Source organism: Argiope bruennichi, chromosome 1 (assembly GCF_947563725.1).
Source record: "Argiope bruennichi chromosome 1, qqArgBrue1.1, whole genome shotgun sequence".
NCBI lineage: Eukaryota > Metazoa > Arthropoda > Arachnida > Araneae > Araneidae > Argiope > Argiope bruennichi.
The window spans coordinates 85795082-85816596 of record NC_079151.1 but is presented as its reverse complement, the minus strand read 5'-3'; the positions used below and the strand labels follow the sequence as shown (position 1 = coordinate 85816596).

The window sequence follows — 21515 nt, the reverse complement described above, 5'->3', positions numbered from 1 at the left end:
ATTATTGTTAATTTTTGTATTAATTTTTAAAACAAATTATTTGTTATAAAAATTAGCTGTAAACAGCTTTTTTTTCGTAAATAGTGGCTTTAGTAATTTAATGACATCATTTAATTCATTTCAGAAATGCATGTAAAAAATATTTCCTGATTCTTCAATAATTATTAGTTAATTGAATATTTCTAATCAAAATGCATCATTACTTCAAATAACTTATCAGATAGATAACGATATGAAATCCATAAAAATATACAAAAATATATCAATATTTACAAATAACAATAAATTGTCAACATACTTATTGAATAAAATTATAAAAAGTAGCATAATATTTGAAATCAAACTGGGAAAAAAATATTATTTTATATCATAAGGCCATGTTTACAATAAGCCTTTTCGAGAATCTAATTTTCTTGTTGAAATTCATCGATGAAATAATAAAAAATTCAATTGAAAATTATCTAATTTCTCTTATGAAAATGACTGAAACAGTATTTTTACATCTGTTATAGTTTCAGAAAAATAAAAGACGAAGTGAAAACATGGGCTTAAAACAACAATAATTACCAACAACATGAAACTAAGTTTCAAGATTTGATCTTTTCAATACTGGCTACTTGGAAAAAGTCGATCACAGATATTTAAAAATAAAAAAAGTTATTGGAAAGTGAGGCTAAACGTAGAATTTATTTTGGTGCATTATTTGAATCTTTATCAAGCTAAATATGTTTGCAGTTAAAAGCATTTTTACAATATTTAAATAAGCTAAGCTTTCATTAATGTAAGCAAAATTTGCACAATATTAACATTAAAATTTGATTAAAAGTTACCTTTTTAGAACTATGTTTGTCAAATTGAAAATGTGATTTTCTGACTACTAAGTTAGAGCTCTGAGTCTAGCTCTTAGTATTTTATTAAAATACTTAGTTGTATGTGAAATTTTTGAATACTTTTTCAGAATATCATTATATAGAAAGAACATTCTTAACTTTGTTCATCAGAACACTTAGAAAAACTGTTTTATAGAGTCTTTTCAAAATTTAAATAGAACATATTTTAATTATCTTTCCCCAAATAGATCATTCTTTCATAGATTAATTCGAAAGTGATTTTTTTAAAATTGTATATGCACATATTCGGAAAGAATAATTGAAAAACTTAACAATTTTCATGAAATTTTCGAAAGAATATTGGCTATAGTTTTTAATGAATTTTCTTTATAACCGGTTGATTTACAATTTGAATATTTATATGTAAAAAAATTGAAATTTTATTTCTTGACTATAATGCGAGAACAAAGCCTGTGAGCTGATTAGAAAAATTCGATGCTGAGGCAGTTAACGGACTACTTTAATTCGAGCACATTGCATTGTCAAGCAGAAAAGCGGGATTCGAAAAGGCGTGGAATATTTGCTCTAAGCGCATTCTCATCATTGTAGCCATATGAAATTGCAAACTAGCGATATAGGTTGAAATAAGGCACCAAACTTTTCAAATTCAATTTAAGAACAATATTTTTACAGATTCAGCTTTTGTAATTGAAAACCATTAAGCATTTCAGTGCTTATAATTACTGAAATTTTTGGAGCAATTTCATACTTTCTTCTCTTTTTAAATTTTATGACAAATCTATGCATATCTTACGATTGAATAAGAACCCTCAAGTGACTTTTCTTTTAATACATGTCCAATAAACCTTGTGTGAATTCTGTGCTTATTCTTTATGTCAATGAAGAATAATGTAAAATTCTTGCATTATTCTAATACATTTTTTTATCTCTGACTTTTGACCTTGAATCAAACTTTTAAAAAATTCCAAGCCCCATGAACCCTTTTGATACCCATATTCATTCAAATTAAGCGTAGAGATGTGTGTTAGCCTCACATTCCAAATAAAATGTTTGAGAAGCGGGATGATGAACTGGATGAGAACAATGGCTCAGACGTTGACGGCGGAACCTGGGGAGGTTGCGCGGCTCGTTACCACTGTGTGCGCCCCATCTGCATCCGTGATTATGACTGTTGGGGAGCCCGGGGCTTGCGGCTGGCTTTCCTCCTCGCTCAGCCGGCTTGGTAGGCCGCCGTTCTGCAGAGGCTCGGGAGTCTGTAAGAAAAGAAAAAAAAAACTAGTTATATTTTATTTTCTCATCCAAAATGCATAAGTCGGTTAATAAAAATTTTTATTGTTTGAAATCCATAAGTCGACATTGTTTCATTGTCCCATTGAATGTAGAACTCTAGTATAAAAAACAAGAAGCAAGAAGTATGTTGAAATATAGTAAATAGAAAAAATATAGCTTATCAATGTTCGAAAAAAGAAAAACTGTAAATTCTCTAATAAAAATGAAATTTATAAAAACTTTAAATCAATGCAATACTTTTCTTGGTATCTTCCTTTTCTGCATCTATAGGCGATACGAAGAGATATCAATTAGTGGATTTTAAGTAAACTGAATTTTTGATGTACAATCTTTTACACTCTCAATTGTTGTCTTTGTTCTCTCTCTCTTTTTTTTTTTTTTTTTGTCTTTTCAAGATTGCCGCCTATTCGGTACTCTTCTGTGACAATATAACATCAATATTTAGAACTAGATTCATCTAACGGTTAGCTATGAATATTATGGCCATATTATTCATCTAATGCTTAGTAGGGATAGTGTTACTTAGAAGAGCTAAATATTGAATTCTTGCACACGTTTCTTCAATTGTCGATACACTACCATATCATGATTGATTAATATTATAAAGCAAAAATTCTGTTCTACTCCTTTTATCATGGAATCAAAAAGAAACACTAATTGATTTTATTAAGTTTTATTTCCATTAATATTGTTAATCAATTCCCTATATAAGTCTTTAAAATACTTTATTCTTCAGTTTCTATAAGAGTTCTGATTTGAATCTTTAATACGTGAGTATCGTATAAAATGAATGATGAAGGGAACTATGGAAAGTCTTTCATAAATTGAAATCCTGAAATTCTATTTTTTTAGTAAGAACTATTAATTATTTTGTGTTTTATTCAAAATCTGCAGATTTCGTTAAGCCATTAGATGACAACAGGCGATTGCTTCGAGACGCTACAACGATGGAATTCTTTTTCATCAAATGAAAATCACGCGTCTACGTAATAAATATTAAATTAGAAAACGTATTTAACTGTAACTGAAAATTCTTATTAATTATGTTAAAGAATTATTCATGTTTAAAATGCAACTTAATGAATATTGCTGAAAAATGCTTAAACTTTTTTAAATGTTTCGTTAATTTAAAAAAAATGAAGTTTCGAATCAAATGTATTATTTATATTTAGCTTCGTTATGCTTGTCCATGTAATATGAATATAAAAGCAAGTTTCGGTAAGGGGCACAAAATCATTTACATATCTTGAGCTGTATAAATTTTTTTGCCTGAGGGTTTCAGAAATCTTTTCCACTTCATTTAAATGAATTATAGTTTGTTAAAAGAATTGAAAATCTATATATTTTGATTTCGTATCCATTATGTTACATGTCTTCTTCTAAATAAGTTCCTAAGGGAAATGGGTGGAAATTATGTGAACGCTAACACTTTTGCAAGTGACATTTCTGTGATTTTCACATTAATAGATTCTGGCTATCATTTTTGAATAAAATGTTAAAAACAAATTTTAATTTAAATTGTACTAAGTTTTATAACAATGTTATTTATCACAGTTTAAGATTTCTTAAAACTTCTTACCATATATAATTCATAAAATTTGTCTCAAAATATTATGCACCACTATTAAATTTGACCAAAGCCTGATACATAGAAATTAATTAATGAGAAATTTATATTGTTTAACGCAGTGGTATACTGTGAAAAATGTATACAGAATGCTCTATGTCTAGGAAATCATAAAGCAGCCAATTTTAAGAAGGTTATTTCTTTTATTGGAATATAGTTTTGTAAAAAAAAAAAAAATTCTAGTATAATTGTTTCTGTTGAAGCAGTGGAGCATAAAGAAAGGCCATGGCTTCCGAACTTATAAAATAAATAAACAAAATTCTAACATTTGGTATTTTTTTAAAAACCTTTTTATGCTATTTTTACTTCAATTCCTTGACAAACGGAAAATCGCGCAGTCGACCAATAACATGAGACTTCTATAATAGTTTTGGAAACAGTGAAACATATTTCGCAATTGTTTTCTTATTTCGATAAATAAAATCGATGCACAACGATACCGATAATGTAAAAATTATTTCAATTTTGGGCTTTAAAAATTTACTCAAATATAATAAAATGAATTCGTATCAAATCAACTGTTGACCTTTTACATTAAAAAGAAAAACTTATCTCTCCAAAAATATTTTTTAACAAAACTAATAAGTTTTTTTATGTTTTTTTTTTCTTTGTGATGTTCATGAGTTAATATGTAAAAGCACTAGTTTTAAGTATATTCATATTCTGAAAGCTATCACATGCCATTACTTTCTTCTGACTAAAGAAATGTTTCTTACCTTCTTGTCCAGGTCCTCGCTCGAGGGCAGTGATTCCCTCTCGGCAAGGGGCGCCGTCTTAGGGCGGCGTTCGAACTTGGGCGAAGACTCCCGGCTGAGGGCCGACCGTAAGCACTCGTGGCTTCGCGTCTTAGATACTGAAACAAGAATAGAAAGAGATAAAAATCAAGCAGTTGCAAAAAAAAAAAAAAAAAAAAAAAAACGGAAATTTTTTATGATCAATTCTGGTACTTTTTTAAACCAAGTTTTAAATAACCTCTATCTTATTTGAAATAACACAAAATTCTCTTTAATAAAATAAAACGTATAATAGGCAAGTTAAGAATTCTCTTTGTATATTATCCATAATGAAAGTAGATATAATTTTGTAAAGCTACAATGTGCATTCTCTCCACCTAAAAAACTCGAAACATTTTGTTCGTGCATTCATTCATGTTTGAAGTCACATAATGTTGTCTTTTTCCTTTAATTAATTGCGCTCTTCTTTATTAACTGGAAAAAACTCAGATTATGTTTTTAGTATTGTATTTTCTGCAAACCTAGGCTAATGATAAAATATTCATTATCTTAGGTTTGGAATTGTACATACTCACAAAATAAAAGTATGATCGATGTTATTATTTTTTTCAAAGAAGTTTTGGAATAAAGCTGTAAAATAAAACTGTTTAGCCTTTCCAACATAAAATAAAAACTGTGTGGTAAAGTCGAGAAATATTCCAATGTAACTATTTTATATTTGTTAGTGCAAATATATTTGTTAGAGAACTTTTAAAGAAATTTGAATAATACTTCTTGACACAAATTAAGAAACTCTAACTAAACTTTTGCCAATGTTATAAATAAGATACTGATTAACAGTCTTTATATAAAGAAAGACAAAAATCCAAATATTTGTATCTATTATAATCTGTTAATATATCTGTTAACACCTGTTTCTGGTCTTAAAAGTATTTAATTTTATTGTGTCTTCAGTTTAAAAAGTCGTAACTTTAAAATGCACCGATAATAGTAATTTTTATCTAATGCATCTGACTTTTACTTTAATATCAGGAGAAACATGCTAAACACATAATTGGTGACGCTGTTGAGATACTTGCTATATTCGTTGATAATGTGTACAGTGAAAATGTAGTTCACGATGAAATTTTCGTGTTCCCATGAAAAACAATGATCATTACTTCTCAAAGTAATGGATGTTAAATATGACTAGATAACAGACATAGGAATTATTTCAAAAATCGCAAAAGCGATAAACACTTTTTCGCACACACTCACACACACATATACCCACGCATATATACATATACATATACTTACGCACATACGTACTCTTATGCACACATGCACACTCATACATACACATACACATGCATACATATACACACGCACATACATATACAATGCACACATATATACATATACATACACGCATACATACATATATACATATACACGCATACATACACATATACATATACACGCATGCATACATACACATATACATATACACGCATGTATACATATACACATGTATGCACACACATAATAATCTTTTTAACTAATCTGAGATAAAGTAAACTGTTAAAAAGCGATACTTTTGTGACTTTTTATAAATATTGATTGATTTGAACTTGCAAGGAAAAATGAAAAAAACTTTGCATTATCTTTTACATTGTGGACAATGAAATAGGATACTTTTATTCATTGGGCTAACTTATCTTGACCATTGTTTTGCTTTTCCAATTTATCCTCTATATGAAGGAAGAGGCGAGTCAGAAAAAGACTCACCTCTGGGAACGGGATAGGGAGAGTGGTGTCCGGAGAAACTATGGTGTCGTGGGATGAACTGACCGGGAGGCGGGGGAAGGTGTTGCGTCCGGACGCTGGACTTCTTCCTTTTTCCCAACTTGATGTGCATGAGCCGAGGATGGGGAGAGTTGAAGATGGTCCTCCTGTTCCTGAAACGGGCTCTGCAAAAAACAATCAAATGATTTGTATTATTGTTAATTTTAGAGAGGCTTTAAAGGATTCGATATGAAATATTTTAATAAAGCATAATACAAAAAATTACCATAAACATAAAAATGATTTGTATTATTGTTAATTTTAGAGAGGCTTTAAAGGATTCGATATGAAATATTTTAATAAAGCATAATACAAAAAATTACCATAAACATAAAAATGAGGGAACTGTACAAAAACCATTACCAAGAAAAGAATTGTGGATCTATGCGCATATCATAAACTCTGAAGAAAAACAAATTTTCTTCTTCTCTAAAATTTGTGAATCAAAGTAAAAACTCGAAAACGCTATTCTCTTATTTATTTAACCCTTGTTTGATCGTAAAAGCTTTTATTTCCTCTTTCATACTAATAATTACTTGATGTTTTTTAAAAAAATGCTCTCGGCAAGCTGGAAGACAAAGGCAGACATCTAAGTTACTATCTGGCAACGTATAAATTGTTAATGTGAATATTAGGATTTGTCAATATTAGGGTTTGAAAATCACTTTTCAGTTCCTAACTTCTAAGATATTGTAGTTATCGAAAAACTTTAAATCCAAAAGCTGTTCGTCTTTTTATCTTCAATACTAAAACAGTTACAGCGGAATGAAAATTACAACTTCCTTACACCATTTCCACCCCCTTTGAGCTAGATGGACCATTTACGAACTCGCCCGAGATTTTGACATTTCTAACAACATGTTCCAAGTCAGTTAATATCCAAAAAAAATTGCTCTAGTTATTCTGTTCTCAAGAAAACAATGAAAAGGTATTTTTCTGTAGTATTTTCCATCCGTTAACTTTAGAAAATTGTAATAAAGTGATGAAAATCCCAACGCTTCTACGTTGTCACATAATCTAATTTTATTGAGTTTTCATAATCTGACATCAGAATTTTTTTAAAAAAAGGAAACGGGTGATTACTTATCTCATGAAAAAATAGGTAATTGCTTCCCAAACTTATATACTGATACTCTTTTAAGTCGGCTCTTCTGAAATACTGATGTATAAAGATCAGTATATCAGAAGAGACGACAGGAACAAATGAATTCGGAAAACTTTTCTCTCCATAAATATCATGTTTTTTCCAAAACATTTCATCCTAGGTTTCATTAGTTTGGGCTTTTTTTTCTCTGTCTGATGTTGGATCTCGTTATATTGTCATTTTTTTAGCCAAGATTAAATGGGCAAGAAATGATAGTTGACCTGAAGGATATATCAAAGAACAAAATAAACCACCGAAAGGCGATCGTGAGTAAACTTGGCAAAGAAGTTTTCCCTCCATCATAAGCTTTAATAAGAAAAGGAATAAAGTGCCTGAAGTCAAGGTGAAAAAATTCTTGTTAAAAGAAAATTCCATCTTTCCGTGAGGGCCATAATAACCGTGGTCTGTAAAGTCTCTTCTCTTGAAATTCATCCAAAGAAAATTCGAATTTTTTTCGTTCCTTAATATAGTCGTTGTATCTAAGGTAAACTAATATAGTTAATCTTAGTATTTTTTTTATTTATTTATTTAAATAATATTTCAAACATTTATGACTATCTTTTGCCAAGGGGTGTGAATTTTTTTGGTGGGCTGTAGAAATAGTGGCTATTAGAAATTTACTAAATAAATTTCTATTAAAAAGTTACTAAATAAATTTCTATTAAAAGTTACTAAATAAATTTCTATTAAAAAGTTACTAAATAAATTTCTATTAGAAAGTTATTGAATAAGTTATAAAATGCAACAGTTTGAAAAACATTTTTAAAAATTCTGTTATAATTTTACCAGGGCATTGTTTGGACATGATGAACAGATTTCAATATAAATGTGCTTTGTTAATGAAGTAAATGGCAGAATTAAAGTAATATGAATTTGAAAAAACAATGTACAATTAATTCATTGCGCCCTTACACTACTGTACATCACTTTACAATTTGAAAACTTCACGTGTTACTTTTCGAAATTGAAGTCAGTTCTATTATAATTGTCAGCAAATTAAAAAAAATCGCGAGGAGAACGCATTGATGTAAATTTCTTTGTAATGAATGAATCGTTGGTTTAAAAGTAAAAACATCTCTTACTTGCTAAACAAATGTAGGGCCACACAAATTCCGACGAACATGATGCTCAACACTGCAAGCACGATAATCATGTTTTTATCCACGCCTGAAGTCACCGTTGAGTAATCTCCAGAGCCACCAGCTGAAAAGTGTAAAGAAATAAACATTAGTTTGCTTTATACGAATTTACAGTAAGTCTAAAACAAAACTTGGCCTTAATGCTAAGTCAATTGCAATGCCATTTCTAAATTAATTATAAAATGAGAAATTATTGTAGAAAAGTGGAGTGTTTCATCTCTCTCTGAGCATGATACTTACTGCACAATCATCTTTTACCCATCACCATAAGAGATTCAAACAATTTAGGCTTCAAAGTGGACAAATATGTTTAGAATTTATATAAGTTTTGATACTCCAAAAATAAGACAGAATCTGATAGATTTATGTCAAAGATTTATTCTAATTTTTCAATTTTAGTATAAAATAAAAAAGGAAGCATTGCCTTCTTGAGTATCTCGTATACTTATAAGTTTTTTTCAAGTTCTCTTTATAAAAGTTCTGTATCTAAAGAACATATCGCAAAGAATAAAGAGGGAGAATTCAAAGTCTTCAAGCGGAAATATCTGGTTCACCTCCATTTCATTTTAGTCAGTCACAATATGACGCATTTTGTGCTTCGTTGTGTAATGAAGGTGAAAAGACATAGTATGCATTTCTCATTCCAAATAAGAAGGCAAATGTTTTTTTTTTTGGTTGATAGAAATAAAAATTTAATACATATCTAAAATTTCGCATATTACTACACGATTTCATAGTCAATTTAATTTATTTTTAATATTGCCTTTTTGTGTTCACGTACAAAAAGAAAGTATTGTAATCGTTAAAAAATTCGGGATATTTATGAATCTTCAAGCTTGACTTCTATGAATCGAAAACATATAATTTTGGAAATACGATAATCTGTCTGTCTATCAACAATAATTTAAAAATTCTTCGTTCTAGACGGATGACATTTAATATGTTGTCTTTACAATAAATATATATATATTTCTGTCAAATTTTGACAGATATCCTATCATAAGGAATTTGTCCGTCTGTCTATCTATGCCAGTGCAAAGGAACGCGATATTTACAAAACACAAAGAGCAGGATGGAAAATATTGGATAAATAGTTTTGGCATCTAAAATATAGATAAGTATCAAATTTTGAGCAAACTTCGTCAGAAGATCGATTGCCTATACTTTCGGTTATATTTTGTCATGCATGTAATGTCATAACTCAAAAACCCAACGACTTAGAACAATGAATTCTGGGTGTATCATTTTGTTATTAAACTTGCCGCACATTGTTAAATCTTGGTTTCAATCGATCTATAAAAGCATCTAGATACATGTTTGGCTTTTTTTTAACTATGCTACGAAACACAAAATTCTCATGAACGGAACTTTGAAAATAAAAATTTGAGTAATCGTAGCTTTCACAATTTTGTTCGAAGTCCACATTTTTTATTAGGGTGTAAGCGGAAAAGTCTCAAAGATTTCTCCAGATGTTTGAGTTGTAAAGTTCTTATACAGACTAACAGAAGATAATACCATTGTCGGATTTGACTCATAATTCGATTCGTTAATTTTACCATTAATTTTACGCCAGAACTTTTAATCTTAATTATTTTTTGTTAGTTTCATTTTATATACGACATTATGCAAACATTTTTTAATTTATTTTATTTGCATTTATGTTACGAGTTGTAATGAAATGATTTTATTAAAGGATGCATAGCATATGATATTGATGATTATTTTTACTTTTATTACCTGAAATATAAAGATATCTTAATAGAGTGGAGCTTAACAAGAATAATTCGTCCCCGTATCTAACTCGCCGTAAAAAACATTTGTTAAGCGAAATAATTTTTTCCGTATGAATCCTTGTAAATTAAAGCAATTTGTTTCATTCCGAAAAAAAAAAACAGAAATGAATTTATAATAAAGTAATTTATTATTTATAATTCACGTTTATTTTTATAGGAAAAGTGTCTAAAGACATTTGTCTTTGGCCACGCTTCAAAATTTGGTGAGAATGAGTCACAGTGTTATTCTTAAATGAATTTGTAGAGCACGTAGCTACTGATTTGTAAAAGCGATGCTTCTCAAATACAATCCAATAATTTCTCATTTCTAATATTTTCTTCTTTAATATTTCCTCCTCTCTTTCCTCCTCTAATGGCCAAATCTTATTTGCTCCTTTTTAGCGGGTACAAAATTTAGCTCCATAAGTTCTTCAATAGCTCTTCCACCAACTTCATCGCTGTTATTGCGATTCTCTCCAGCTTCATAACCTCATCAATTAAAACTCCACAAGCACTTGTTCAAACCCTTTTGAATCACGCCCAACAGCGCTATCCAGTCAAAATGTCTCCCATGTAGGTATAAGAGTTCTCTTCAAGCAAACGCTCAACCCAGATTGATACAGGCCAATCTAACCGGAGAAGTTACAATATCTCCCAATCTACAATTACAATTCTACGAAACATCGCTCATAAGGAAATGTATTAAAAATAGTTTGTTTTGCTCTTAATCCGAATCTTTGAGGTGTCCGTGACTGTGTCTCCGAAATTAGAAACAACTTTCTCCTAAAACGAAAGGATAAATATGTATCCCTCTTTATAAATACTTTCAGACATTTTGCGAAGTAAGTTTACAGAGCCATAAATCACTTTTAAAAGTGATAATTATTAAAAATAAAACTCCATTTTGCATTGAGAAATCTGCTGTCGACGGAAATGTATGTTTATAAAACATAAAGCTAAAAGCTCAGAAAATTTTAAATTAAAGTATTTAAAAACTAAAAAAAGGGAATTTAAACATGTTAAGAAAAAATGCAAATGTCAATTGTTAAATATTTTTTCATATGCTTAGAAACACAATTATTTTTTACCATATTTTTGATTTTCAGATTGCTTTTCGGTTCTGTGTTCTTCTAATTAATATTAATATTAATAATATTCCTTTTGTTGATAGAAAGCATTTCAAAAAACAGTTTTGTTTTTCATTTTTATATGAAAAATTCTATAAGTATAATAATAGTTTTATCACACAATTTGCCTCAGAATTTTTAATTTCAACATTGTTTGGAAGGAACATATTTATTCCATTAATGCACTTTAAATGAAATTGTAACAGTTTTTACTCATCCATGGTGTCGGTATTTATTTTACCTGATTTTCCTGGATTGCAGAGCGAGCCGTTGTTGTCGTGTAGGAGGTAAAACCCCGAATCGCAGACGCAGGAGTTTTCTTCGCAAGAGGCATTCTTCTCAAAGACTCGACACTGAGCATGTTCTACGCATTCTTCACCCAGCTGACGGGCTGTAAAAAGAAAAAAAAATTAGTAGTCATTGTTCCATGGTACAAAAAGGTATATGATACAAGAAAGATTTAAAAGAATCTAAACATTTTTAAATAAGTGGAAAAATCTAAAGAATCGGTCACTCAGCCCCACTGTCCGATTTCGTCTGTTTTTATTTCATGAAAATTTATGATCCATAATTACATCAGCGCCAATAACTTACTACGCACCATTTGGTTGAAAGTGCCCCCGAGTTTTTCGCCAATATGGTAACCCAAACAATGCAGCGAAATAATTATCCGAGTAAACCTGGAGCCGATTTGTTTACAATTTTTTTGCTTGTTGAGTTGTATATCAACTACAACAAGTTTGTGAGAAATAGAAATTAATAATCGGCAAAAAAATATACATTAATGAATTTAATTAAACTAGCTTTATAATTGAAAGAATTATTACTGTTAATGAAATACTCCAGTGTTATTTTTAAAGTGAACTAACGAGTAGATAATATTTAAACTTCTGCAATTCATACAGAATTAATTTATTTTAATTAAAATCGTCTGTTCACAAATTTCGTCAGAACAGAAAATAAAAAAATTAAAAACATCTGCTCGAGCTTTTTGAAATCGTTTGTTTTTATTTCAGAGTTCTGTGGTCTTGTTATTCTAATGAAATTCTTTGCGATTTTTATTTTATTTTTTGGATAATTTGATAAGTCAATGATTTCTCAGATATCGATGTCAGATTATCGGGAATATAGTCAGATTATCATCAGGAATATAGCATTGGAGAATTCGATGCCTACATAGCAGAGTACATATCGTGCCGAAAGAACAATATTTGCACCACTGAAATGTTCGCCGTTTTGTTACAGAAGTTTCTTAATCGTTACTTGCTCATATGAGGAATTAGTTGAATCGAGTAAGTGTATTCTTTGAAATTTTTTCTTAAGAAAAGCATTAGTCTCTAGTAGCGAAGCGACTAGTAATTGGTGCTTTTTTCACTGTGCTGTTTCTATTACCCTCAGACTGCTTATGTTCATCATAAATACCAAGAAGTGCAAGCATGTTTTTATTTTTACAATAACAAATGGTTTAATTTAAAGGAAAAATAAAGATTAATCAAAGAAAAACTTCTAAATGGAAAAGTCCCAGAAGCATTTTAAATAAATATTTGCAGATTTTTGCCTCAAAAAATTTAGTAAAATATTATACCAATGAAATGCTTGCATTATCTCGCATACAAAGACCGTTTCAATATTTAGTTGCATATGATTTGACTTTTATAATAGCCTCTTAACATCGTGATACCAATTGGCCAACTTTTTGGTGATATCTGATGATATTTTATCCCATTCTTATTGCAACCCTTGTTTTAAAGTGGTTTTGTTTCTAATTTCGTATTTTTGGATCGCTGTTTCGAATTTAGTAATCAGATTTTCAATGACATTGATGTGGGGGTTGTGACTGTGTGTGTGTAACTGCTGTTTACAATGAAAAAAAACCCCACCACATTTTGACTTCGTGCCATATGTCTGGGGTCGCTGTCCTGCTGGAAAATAAATTCCCATCTAAACCTAAATTTTTAGCATTTTTTTAGATTGTTGCGAAGTTTATCCAAGTAAACCATATGGTTCAAAATGCCATCTATAAAAACTTAATTTTTGACCTCGGATGAAGCCATACAACCCCTAACCATGATGGAGTCACCTCCATGTTAACTGTAGGACATAATATTTTTGGATTCAAAGTGGTACTCTGCTTCCTTCATAAAGTGCGATGGCCATCACCTCCAACAGTGATGAATTTACTTTTAACACTAAATATAATTTTCTTCCAAAAGTTATTGGTTCCTCATTTAAAAAATTTTTGCAAACTCCAAACGCTTTTTCTGATTTTGTAAGCTGATAAATAGTTTGTTTATAACAACTCGATTTGTATATTCAACTAGTCTATTACATTTTGCACAGTTTCAATCCTTACACTTCCGCCAATGCTTTGAGAGGTTTTTGTAGCAAGTTTGACTTGACTGCACTTACTTTAGGATCAATCTTGATTTCTTTCAGAATTTTCCATTTTGTGACATCTCCTAGAATACCTTTCCTTCCTCTTCCACGTATATGTTGAATCAATCCATCAATTTTAAATTTTACAATGATTTTCTGAACACAAGTGTGGCTTCTATCAACAATTTCAGCTATTTCAAGACAAGATTTTTTTTAAAAAATAATCTTAATACGAATTTTTTACATCAATATTTATTTCTCTTTGAAGAGCCATTTCCTAATTATTCAGTAATTCAGGAACGCTATAAAAGCCATGAAGGAATAGCATGTCATGGAAATTACGATGTAGAAAGACAATTTAGAACAAGAGCTACCAAATTTAAAATTTAAAATTCATAAGATGAATGTAATATTTTCTGTACAATCCATAAAATTCAACTAAAAAATGTACGAACAACTTCTGTGTTCTCAATTTTTTTGGGAAAAAATCTGCATATGTTTATTTAAAATGCTTCTGGAACTTTTCAGTTTAGAAGTTTTTTATTGATTGTTCTTTTTTTTTTTTTTACTTTAAAGTAAACCATTTGTTATGTGTAAAAATAAAAGCATGTTTGCACTTCTCATTTATGAGTTATTTATGATGGAAATCGGATTTTAGAAAGAATTGTCAGTCTTTCACTTGAGTAAAATGCTGATCCTGAATACTATTTAAATAAATAAAGTATTGATACTTTGATACTGAAATGATGCTTTTAAAGTTCTAATAAGAACTAATCAGCTTCTTACTATTAACAGTTTTAACTCTTTCTACCTTCATTGGGAATTTCATTACACTACAAAAAACTGAATTTCAAATAATAACTTTCCTAAAAATTTATCATTTTTCAAAGATACATAATTTATTAAAGAATAAGAATTTACTTTTAAAAATGTCTTAAATTAGTCAAATTTTGTCACAGTATATTAAAATATTACATGTAGCCTTTGAAAAAAAAGTCTAAACAACAACAACCAAAAAAAATCGTTTTTTGTAATGTATCTTCTTTAAGTTTCGAAAATGTATTTTTAAAGTTTGGGCAGTTAAAGTTTTATTCGAGTTCTTTTTTAATTTTAAAATTTTAAAAAGTTGTATAAATGTTCTCTATATATTTTAATGCTTTTTTATAGTCTTTATATACATAAAAGATGTTACAAATCATTTGTTACAGTTAATAATTAGATTTCTAATAGACAGATTGTATCCAAGCCTTTTGGAGCATACAAATTGCCCCATCATGTGCTGCATCATTTGTCAGCATTGAAGTGTTGTTTTATTTATATTCCTTGTAAACAGAATTCATTTCATCTGAACACAAAGCAATTTTATGGCAAATGCTACAGCAGCCATCTTATACATTAGGAAACGACGCAATGCGAATATGCTGCTTTTGTGATTTCTTCCGGTCTGTTGAAATTCATCCAAGACTGCCATTATGCGGTCTTCTTTCTAAGAAACAGAATTCGAGATACGATTTGTCGGCGGGGGTTTCCAAATTAAGCTGAAGATGCGTCCGCATTGTTGCGTGCTGTGCCCCTTTGAGAGCCAGGGTTTTCCCGAGGGCGACACGGAACGTTCTCTACTGTTTGTCTCCTTTTGTCAGCGAATCGTTGAAACGGGAGCTGAAACAAGCAGGAAAAAAGGATCGATCAGCACCGTGCCTTGAAAGCAACTGGAGTGGAAAAGCGAGGCCAGAAAGGGACTAAATAAGCAGTTTGCGGAATTATTTCTCTATAGGGGGTCTTATGATTATTTATGTAAGATGTAAAGATTGTGATTTCAACTTTAAGTTGATCTTATGAAAGGACTCAAAATCTGGAAGCATATAATTGAGGTGGAAATATTAACTTACTTAAGACTTCGTATTGTCGTTACATTTTAAGCGATTAAAACTTACAAAAATTACAGAATAACAAACACAACGTTAAATAATTATAACTATTAGGTACGAAATTTTTTAAATAGTTTTTTTTAATAATTTAGTATTAATTATTTGCTGAAGCGAAGCAAAAGTTGGAGGTTTAATTTAGTATAGTTAAATAAATATTTTGAAGCTACACAAAGCATAATTTGGAAAAGATGTCAGAGTTTTCAACCATGGTAGGATAATGAGGGCTACATCTGAGTTGGCAGCCCACGCAATAAGATTCTGCATCGCAAAAGTGGGAAATATGCTAATCTCTCGACAGATTTATCTTGCAGAAAAGGCACAAAGAGAGAATATTTCCAAAAAGGATATGTATTATCTCTTACTGATTACGAAATATAGAACCTAAGAATAATATGGATAGATTGAATCGTAAGTCTATTTTTCTAGGAGAACGAAAACTTTCTAAGTATTTATACTAAAAGTTTTACAATGCATGCCTCAACACAGTTTCGTGCATATTAGATGAGAAAAAAACAATCGACTAATTTTTATTCGAAATGTTAACAAAAATGAATCCAATTAATTTACTTATTGATTTTTTAATTCATTGATAAATAAAAAAAAAAGGCCAACGCTTTGGTTCATTTATTATCTAGGATAGCTAGGTCGCATTATGGTGCTTTTCTGAGTGCATATGCGCATTTGATACAAATGAAATTATTATTAAACTGTATAATTACTCAAATGTATATCATATTTGACAAACAGAATTTTTTGTTGAGACCGAGTGAACTTAGAATATTTTCATTCAAATGCTTGTTGAAACTAAATGGTGACTCGACTATCTCTAATATAAAAAAAGCAACAGAAACTTCTTAAATGACACAAATGTGTTCTCCATTAATGTTCACTTCATTTTTATAGCCTCCGTTTCAGTGTATACAAACATAATAATGCTTTTACTATTTTGAAAATATGAAGATTAAATTTTAAACACACAGTTTCTAAATAAAAATAACGAAACAGAAGAAAAAAAACAGAATAAATTTAAATAAAAGTAATTCTTGCCCGTTAAAAAAGAACGTTCCATTTAATGGCTTTTCGTCATTTTCCATCTCACTGAGAAGAGACTATTTTGAAAGCTAAATCCAGTCATGTTCAGAAGTCTGAAGTTGAAAGCCGTTTATATTGAGAAAAGACGTGCGCACTCTGGGCCTAATTAATTCAATAAGGATCCACTTTATGAATGAAATATATCCCAAGTAATTTAATGAGCAATTACAGTAATAATATTAGCCTTCACAACGAGCTCCTTTGCTAATGAGTTGGACCATCCTAATTACCAGCAAAAGGAGCTTAATTAGAAGTGATGCTAAAATAGAAGGCAATTAGGAAGGCCTGCGATATATTGTTGCTGAATGGGATGAATAAAGATGAGGGTTCGTTTTTCAAGGATGTTTATTCGGGGGGAAAGAAATAGCAAGCCTGTTTCCGTTTCGCAATTGATAAGATAAAAATCTTAAATAAAATTGGACATCAGTATTTTTCAAAATTTTATTTCTGCTGTACGTAATGTTGCTGCAATTGGCAGAAAACTTTTTTCTTCTGATATTAGTATAATTTAAAGTGAAAATTAATCTGAATCCCAGCTTATTATTTATGATGCTTTACTTCATTTTAATTTACATAATGAGACAGTTTGCTTACAGCAAATAATTTAATTTTAATTGTTTTTTCCCAGGATTAAATAATCGTCAGTTGAAGGAATTTCTTTAAATTTAAGAGATAATTTTCAAAAATTTCACAATGATAAATGCATAAAACTAAATTTCCCATTATATGATCGAAATATAGCGGATTTCTTTGTTCAGATCTGTTTTTAAAATATAAAAGAGATTTATTTTGTTATGGATCTCATAATGTGCGAAATTAGATGTCGAAAACAATAGCCGAGTTTGCTTTTCAACTCCTGATTTCCAAGCCACACGATCAGGTTCTTCCTAAAATTCTAGTTAAATAAAATTTGTGTGTATCTTGCAGCAGAAAAAAATGCCTAGTGACACAAAGTAGCTTATGACAATAGATGTCTGGATCACACATTCGGCAGCATTTATCATTTGTCTGTAATATCATGAGTAATTTTTTCCTTCCGTTTCCTGAATTAATCACTAGGGCGGGATATAATAGCGTAAATAATTTGATTATTTAAAAAAATATGATTTATCAAATGCCATTAAAACTCATCTATGAAAACACTTTATTTGATTTTGAGGAACGAAAGTATGCAATGAAAATCAGGACTGTAAGATTTACGGGATATTTTTCAAATTCGCTTGATATGAAATTATATTTTCTGATTTTGTCAACTTCAAAGTATTTACAATTGTTACTTATAAAAAATACTGTTCTTGATTACTTCCACAACCATCATGTAAAGAACACAAAATATATGCAGGATTCCTGGACCAGTGATGAAAAATTATATTTAAATTAAATTTATCCTCTTATGCTAAATATCTTTACTGACATACCCTTCTTTATCAGCCTGAATGAAAAATGAAAAATATTTTCATTCATGAACTATAAGAGGCTAAGAGGAAAGCTATTCAAAAATGTAATAAATATAATGACTCATAAGGTAATGTATATGGATTAATATTCGATATTTAAAAAGTTTAGAGTTTTTCTTTACATATTTAAGATTAGATTACCATCGTCATTTTCAAAATAAATACATTCTTTTCGCTTCAACGGAATGATTATAAAGCTCTCAGAGTATGTTATCGCACAACTGAATTTTCTTGTAGATATAGAAATCGAATCTATTAACTTTCGAAAATTTCCTCTTATTAAAACGTTTATGTTCCTCTACATTTAAAAGAGATTTTGCTTAAAATCAGAAAACAAAGGGTATTATTATTTTTAGCGTCCTATTTTTTTTTAATCATGAGAACATGATGTTGTTTTGGTAAGGAGGTTTTGAAGCTCGAAATCACTTAGGCAATGGATATTGAAGCTCGAAATCGCACAGGCAATGAATAAAGCATAAATGGCATTTTTCATCATCATCTTTTGATAACATATATTTTTTTACCTGCTTTTACTAGTATTGCATTATTATTATGTATGCTTCTTTGAAAGCAGATGCGTTTTTAAAAGATTTACCTGCTTTTACCAGTATTGCTTTATTATTACGTATTTACGTATGCTTTTTTGACAGCAGATGCGTTTTTAAAGGGTTGACGTAGAACTATGACATCATAGCTGTTAATTCATCTCAAAATCGGTCGTACTCCAAAACTTTGTTTGCCAGATAGAAAATTTGAAAATGAATTTTTTTTAAAATTATATATATGTATGATTGTCTCGTGATATATATATGTATGATTATATGTATGTCTCGTGATTGTTTCAAGCCTGTTTAAATTAGTTAATGACTTAAGATAAATAATTAATTAAGATAAATAATGACTTAAAAAATAATAATGTTCTCACATGATAACTTGAAATTTGCAATCGTAGATTTCATTTTAATTTCTTTTTTCTTTCTTACTCCAATATGAAGTACGCAAAAATTGTCAAAATAATCCGCCATGGAAAATGAAACCTACCTATTTGATTCAATTTTTACAAACAAATTACATTCATTGTGAATTTCTGAAATGTTTTAATACTTTCATAACAGATCCTAATTAATTATTTAAGCTTCAGAATACTGCCAATTTAGCTATATTGACTTTTAGCTAATTTGTATCAGGAATAATGAGTTTTCCCACTAAAATACGTTTAAAATATGAATTCTGGTCTCCCTTTTAGTTTTGCAAAGAAAACGATATTTTCAAAAAGCAATTAAAACTAAGAGAACTACTTCAAAAATTTAATCTAAAGACTTTCATCATAAATTAACAATGATGTAGTTTTGGAAGTGCTGAAAAGGGCCTCTAGATGGAAGTAAATTAGCTTTTATCTTACTCCATTTTAAGTAAAATACGAGTGAAAATAGTTTCTAAATCTGAATTAAATGAAGATGTATGTTATAAAGAGCAAATTGTCATTCTGTACATAAAGTAAGAAACGTCTTTCAAAAATTAAATAAATTTAAACATTTAAGCAATTAAAAATTAGTAGTATCTGCAAAACTGACAACAAATGACACATAAACTTGCGTACTGATGCTTTTTCTTGAGAATGGAAATCGTAAAAGTAGTTGCTGATTGTAATTTATGATTTAATTATATCGACTGTTCTTAACTTCTGCTATTCTTGTTACAAAGGTTCTTCTTCTTAGATCTTTAGTCAAAATAAGTCAGCTAAAAATATGAGCAGGAATAGCTCTATAAACAGCAACTCAATCAATTATAACTTGTCACTTTGAAACATAATCATATAAGTTTTAGGAAAGACATTTTATGACTTGTCTTTGATCTAGTTTCAAGTTATTCTTTTTTATTCCTGTCCGTTTGCAGATCGTCAGAAAATATATGAATATGAGATGAATTCAGTGAATAAAAGAGGGTAAAAAAAATGTCGCCAACACATTAGTGCTAATCTATTTTGCAACAGATTGACAGATTTAATAACACTTTAGTAACGTTCAATAAATAATATTATGGATTCATAGTCTACATTTCTCAATTTAAATTATACTGACTGTAAAAATAAATATGGATTTAAAATTTGCGTTTTATTAAGTAGTAAAAAAGTTGTTCCATATTTATTTAAATATTGTATTTGTCTGTACCAAATATAATTCAACGTGTTTCTTTATATCCACAGTTTCAAACGAATGTTATACATTTGCAGTCGATGCAGTTGTTTTTAATTACACTTTACATTGAAATGTCAAATTTTGTTATCCGCATATTATTTTACTTTAAAAATGTTGAGGTATCTGGTAAGTCATTGAGGTAAGACTATCATTTTTACATTCATAACTAAAGGAACATAAAAAACTGTTGTAAAATGGTTTATTAGTCATTTTAATCTTAAACAATAACAAAATACTAATATACTTCCTTAAGAAATCAACTTCTTTATCCACCTCATCACATCACTAAGATACACATTAGAAGATAGCTTCAAAAGTATCATTTTGAATTCTTCTTTAGATTATTTCAGCGAAATATAGGGTACATTCCATCATTTATGAATGGCAGTAAATGTTTCGCTCAATTATGAATAACCCTTTCCGTCGATAATCGGATTTTCCTCGTCCCATGCTACATACACTGTTTAAAAATTTACAGCATTACTCTTCATGTTCATTAGTGCTTATCGATCTTCGATCCTTACATTTTCGTAATCGATTGATAGGAAAGCGAAACATTAGGAATGGCAGATAATTTTTCATTTCTTTTTATCTGGCGAAAATTCCTTTGATTTTCATTCCTTTCATTCATTTGAAAATTCCTTTCATTGCATTTTTAACGCTCTAGGATCAATATCAGGAAAAATGTTACCAGCATCGTTCAAAATAAAAGCATGAACAATGAAATATTACTCTGTAAAAGGATTTATTGGTAAAAATGATTCTGCAGAAAAGAATCAAAGAAAAAAAATGTCAGAAATAAAAGAGATTCCTATCGAAAAGGAAAATATTTTACTTTACTTCATGAATAGATAGTTAATAACCTTTCTGTTTCCAACTTTGTAAGTATATAACATATTTGATGAAATTTTAACAAGTCTTTAGTATATATGTAATGATATTTTAATATCTAA

General features: G+C 29.4%; 1 protein-coding gene across 1 annotated transcript in view; it reads right to left on the bottom strand.

Annotated features, from left to right (window-relative positions):
* Window positions 1–474: 474 nt before the first annotated feature.
* LOC129968966 (uncharacterized) overlaps window positions 475–21515 on the bottom strand; it is a 106086-nt gene continuing 85045 nt past the window's right edge. The window contains exons 3-7 of the mRNA XM_056083349.1: window positions 11753–11902; window positions 8556–8676; window positions 6273–6454; window positions 4485–4621; window positions 475–2104 (exon numbers count right to left, since the gene is read on the bottom strand). Coding sequence (XP_055939324.1) covers window positions 1940–2104; window positions 4485–4621; window positions 6273–6454; window positions 8556–8676; window positions 11753–11902 — 755 coding nt within the window. The 3' untranslated portion in view covers window positions 475–1939. The remainder of the gene's footprint in view (window positions 2105–4484; window positions 4622–6272; window positions 6455–8555; window positions 8677–11752; window positions 11903–21515) is intronic.